General features: G+C 51.7%; 1 protein-coding gene across 1 annotated transcript in view; it reads right to left on the reverse strand.

Annotated features, from left to right (window-relative positions):
- TMPRSS6 (transmembrane serine protease 6) overlaps window positions 1–4,964 on the reverse strand; it is a 49,814-nt gene that overhangs the window by 7,215 nt on the left and 37,635 nt on the right. The window contains exons 13-15 of the mRNA XM_007941632.2: window positions 4,532–4,648; window positions 3,968–4,136; window positions 2,199–2,470 (exon numbers count right to left, since the gene is read on the reverse strand). Of these exons, the coding sequence (XP_007939823.1) occupies window positions 2,199–2,470; window positions 3,968–4,136; window positions 4,532–4,648 (558 nt within the window). The remainder of the gene's footprint in view (window positions 1–2,198; window positions 2,471–3,967; window positions 4,137–4,531; window positions 4,649–4,964) is intronic.

Raw genomic sequence — 4,964 nt, forward strand, 5'->3', positions numbered from 1 at the left:
ATGCAAGTGCTGCCCTTCTGATCTCCCAGGGAATTGTTCTAAGGCGTGCATCTCCCTAGTGTACGTGTTCAACTCATGGTTCTGTCTGTTGTTTGGCTGAGAGTTAAGGCACAGGAGTGAATTCGATTCCAGACCCAAAGGGTGCCTTGAAGCTGTCGTCTCAGGGGTCTCACCCATCTCTATCAGACCAATAAGCCTGGTCTTTTTTTATGATTTTGAGTTTTCGTACACATTTTTCTCCCACTCTATACAGGATCTTGAATTTTGATCCCTTTCCAAGTTGGCATTGGTAGTTGGGAACCCTCTGGTTCTTTGGTCTCTGGGTCATAAAGGTAGAAGTCCTCATGGTCCATTAGTCCTTTGGACCAACTGTTTCCATTTTCCATGGGTCTTTGATTTTCTTCACTCTTTTTTTCTCTGGATGAGGAAAGACAAATAGTTGCCACTTAGGTGGCCACTTGCAAGCTTTAAAGACCCAGTTGCTGCTCACCGAAGTAAGATGTAGAACAATATCTTTGTATGCCATGTCATGCCAATTGAGCTTAAAGTCCCTTGTGACCATGATCCCTGCCCCACAGGCCTAGCAACCCACTCCCTCAAGGTGTTTATTTGTGGCTAAGAAGTTATCCTCACTTTGCCTTCTGTTATGTTTAAACTGCATATGGCCATTTTTATAACACATTCAAATACATACATAAGAATATCATCTGCAAACCTATGTTCAGTCATAGGTATGTTCCCATTTGCCTATCCATACCTGTTTACCTTTGCATCCACCCACAGATCAGTGTTTGCTGTTACTGATAAGGCAGTATTGTGTCTGCAATAGTATTTGCCTTTATTGTCTATACATCTTGTGTACCTCTCCGTGTCTTCATTTTCTTTAGTGATAGGAAGTCACACGCTTTTGTGTGACTTCTCGCTCCACCCATATCAAACCTTTTGCTTTGTTTAACGTATGATTTCCTTGCTTTTATCCCACAGTCATCTGGTGTTAGGAATTAATGTTCAATGCATCAAGTCTATTTTTCAGATGGTCTCTAATTCAGGTAGGACATACTCAACATCATACTTTGGTTCTCATGGACTTGTTTTAATTTTTTCATCTTCATACTGCATACGAGCAGTTGACGGTCTGATCCACAATTGGCCCTTGGCCTTATTCAAACTGATGATGTTGAGCTTCTCCATCTTCTCTTTCTTCACCTATGGTCCATTTGATTCCTGTGTATTCCATCTGGTGAGGTCAATGTGTATAGCTGTTGTTGATGTTGCTGACAAAAGATATTTGTAATGAATAAGTCATTGGTCTTGAAAAATTCTATCATGGGATCTGGCATTTCTATTGCCAAGGCCATATTTTCCAACTACAGATTCTTCTTCATTTCTAACTTTCATATTCCAATCACCAGTAATTACCAACGCATCTTGATTGCATGTGTGGTCAATTTCAGATTACAGAAGTTGTAAAAATCTTCAATTCCTTTGTCTTTGGCTTTAATGGTTGGCTTGTAAATTTGAATAGTAGTAGTATTAACTGGTCTTCCTTATAGGTGTGTGGATATTATCCTATCACTGACAGCATTGTACTTTAGGACAGATCTTGAAATGCTCTTTTGGACGATGAATGCAATGCCATTCCTGTTCAATTTGTCATTCCCGGCATAGCAGACCATTGAGCTGATTCTGGCTCATAGTGACCCTATAGGACAGAGTAGAACTGCTTCATAGGACATGTCCCTGAGCCTTAGTTTCCCCATCCATAAAATGGGGCCATAATACCCATATCCTCAGGGCTATTGGGTGGATTAAATGTTTCCTGAAAGTCTAACATTGATGTGGGAAGTACAAGTAATTGAGAGCCTCTTCTCCACTCTAATTGTCCAAGGCCTGGAAGGGAGGGCTGGAGCTGGGGGTGCACTGTGGCATCCCTGGCCTGCCCTTTAACCCCACGCACATCCTCCAAAATGTCTCCCCATGACCGTGGTTCTCCTTAAATGCCCTTCCAGAAGGAAGAGAAAGCCGGGAGGACAGGGGGCCCCAAAGACAAATTAAAAGGGTAGTTTCTTCTGTAAGACCCAACCCAACAAGACCAGAGGACCTCAGGGGTGGAGCCCTGGGGCTGAGCTCTGCCCACTTCAGTCCCTGATGTTGCTGGGGCAGTAACCCACTCCCTTCTCTCTCCCCTAAGCACTCACCACCCTCGCGCAGAGCACCCCAGCCGGTGATCCAGCAGTGCAGGCCAGGCTCGAAGAAGTGGGAGCGCCCCGGCAGACAGACGGGGTGCACGGTGGCCGAGCGCACCACCGGGTGGTCGAGCTGCAGCAGCGCCACATCATAGTCATGGCTGTCCTCCTCGTGGTACGGGTGCAGGAGCAGCCGGCTCACCTTGAAGGACACCTCACCAGGCCAACGTGAGCTCTGCCACACCTTGCCCAGGTACACAGTCCACAGCGCCGGTGAGGCCATACTGGGGGCAGGAAGGGGGTCCCTGCTCAGCCGCTGCCTCTCCTGCTGTGGGCTTTTGTGATAGTCACCTTCCCCTCCTGGGACATCGTCTCCCTTCGTCCACACTCACCCTTCCCTTCACTGGGAGCCCTCGTTACTGGTGGCACGTATGTAATCAGAGTGTCCCAGGGGTCAGCCTGCCTGGGGTCCAGCTCTAGCTTAATCCCTTCTCAGGTAGGTGTGTGCCTCTCTCAGGCTCAGTCAGCTCTCTGAATGAGACTAGCAGTTTCTAGGCATCTGCTCCTGGGAGAATTCAGTAAGATTTGTGTGTAAAAACTAAGGTTAATGGTTAACCTCAGTGGTTAAGTGTTGGGTTGCTAACTGACAGACTGGCCGTCTCAGCTGCTCCAAGGGAAACAAGACCTGGCCATATGCTCCCATAAAGATTACAGCCTAGGAAACCCTATGGGGCAGTTCTGCTTTGTCCCAGAGGGTGCTCTGAGTTGGAATCGAACCAACAGCACCCAACAACAGGAAGCTGAGAGGGAGCACTCGACAGGACAGGTATCTCTCTTTTGTCCTGAACGCTTTGCAGACACAGCCCATCCTGGACTCTCAGAGACCTGACCCTGCAGGAGGGGGTGGGATTGAGCAGAGGCATCAGTGGGGTCTGGGCCAAGCAGACCCTGATGCCTGGTCACTGTTCAGGTTTTTCTTTCCCTCCAGGGTCGTGGGGAGCCAGGAGTGGAGGTAAAGAGTGCCATGGTTGCATGCAGCAGGGAGTGGCCTCTGAGCTGCCAGAGTGATCCAGGTGATGGCAGCTGCGAGGACCAGGCAGCGGGCAAGAATTAGCCAGAGCTAATGAAGAGAACATGAGGCCTGATGTGGGTGTAAGTGGAGAAGAGAAGGTGCCCTGAGCCTTGGCTGGGGAGCCCAGGAGCCAGGGCAGAGGAGGAGGTGGGGAAGGGAAGAGTCCAGGGCTGGCTGTGCTGAGGGAGAGGCCTGGGGCCTGCCCCCATGGATCTGGCCAGGGTGAAAGGGCACGATGTCAGCCCACTGTGCAGATGAGGAAGATGGCCAAGGGGCAGGAAGGGATGTTCCCTCCTCCAGGCTTCCCAGCCCCACCCATCACCCTGCACAGCCCCAGTGACACCTTGGCAGAGGAGGATGGCTCATAACACGGGTCTGGTGGGACCTTTTGTCCATTTTGTTCTCTACTGTATCCCCAGCTTCTAGTGCAACCCCTAGAAGGGGCACACATTGCTGAATGGATGAATGAGTGAATGAATGAATGAGTCACAGACCCAGCCGGAAGAGAGGCACCCAAAGCTGGGCATGGGAGACTGAGCAGTCTGCCCAGGGGCACAGAGGCAGTTCATGGTAGAGCCAGGAGGAGATGTGACAACAGCCATCCAGGGCACACACCACCCTCCCTCTGTCTGCTCTGCGCCCAGACACTGGGCATGCCATGCATTCCAGCCATGACCTTCTCCCTCTGAGGCTCCACACCTGCCCTCACCTGTCCTCTTGGAAGCAGTGGGCAGCTGTTATCACCCAGCGGTCAGCGATGAGGGCCCCTCCACAGATGTGTCGGCCCCGAACCTGGAGGCTGGCCTGCCATGGCCACTCGCCCTCCGAGGACACAGCGCCACCCACAATGCGGCTAGAGGGGCCTTGGAGGCCACAGTCTGATAGGGGGACAAGGAGGGACAGAGAAGGTGGGGAAGAAAAGAGCCCAGTGAGGAACAAGACAGACAAAGAGACAGAGGAAGATAGAACAGGGAGAGGAGAGAGAGAAAAAGCAAAGGAAAGATGAAGGAAGGGAAGGAGTGATGGAGAGAGGAGGCAGGACCAAGATGAGGGGCAGGGAGAGGAAGGACAGAGACAAACGGACGGATGGTCAGATTTCCCCTCTAGCTTCCCAGGGCAGGCACTGCCCCACCTCCCTGCCCCACTCTCTGCCCTGGAGCAGCGGGGCCTGGTGGAGGGGCCAGCGGGCAGGTGGAGGGGCAGCTGGGTCTGGCAGGGGCACCAAGGTAGACGGGCAGCTGGGATGGGCTGAGGGCTGGGGCGGCAGGCTCACCGCAGCCCTGCTCATCCGAGCCGTCCCTGCAGTCGGACTGCCCATCACACTGTGGGTTGGGTTTCTTTACGCAGCTCCGGTCACCACACTGGAAGGTGAATGTGCCACAAGGCACCCCTAGAACAGAGGGCACAGAGGGGTGGTGCCTGAGCCCCAAGGAAGCCTTCTGAAATCAGGCCTGGCAAGGTGGTCCAGGAGAGGCCAGGAGGGGTTTCTTTTTTTTAATGCATTTTATTGAAATATAATTTGTTGTTGTTGTTGTTGTTATGTGCCGTCGAGTCGAACTCGACTCATAGCGACCCCTCCTTGGGTTGCCGAGGCAGTATCACTACGGAAATAGAATGCCCAACCTTCCTTCCGAGGAGTGGCTGGGGGGTTTGAACTGCCAGCCTTCTGGTTAGCAGTCAAGTGCCTTAGGCACTATGCTACCAGA

The sequence above is a fragment of the Orycteropus afer genome, unplaced genomic scaffold, assembly GCF_000298275.1.
Source record: "Orycteropus afer afer isolate SDZICR_OR568_19922 unplaced genomic scaffold, OryAfe1.0 scaffold00083, whole genome shotgun sequence".
In the NCBI taxonomy this organism is placed as follows: Eukaryota; Metazoa; Chordata; class Mammalia; order Tubulidentata; family Orycteropodidae; genus Orycteropus; species Orycteropus afer.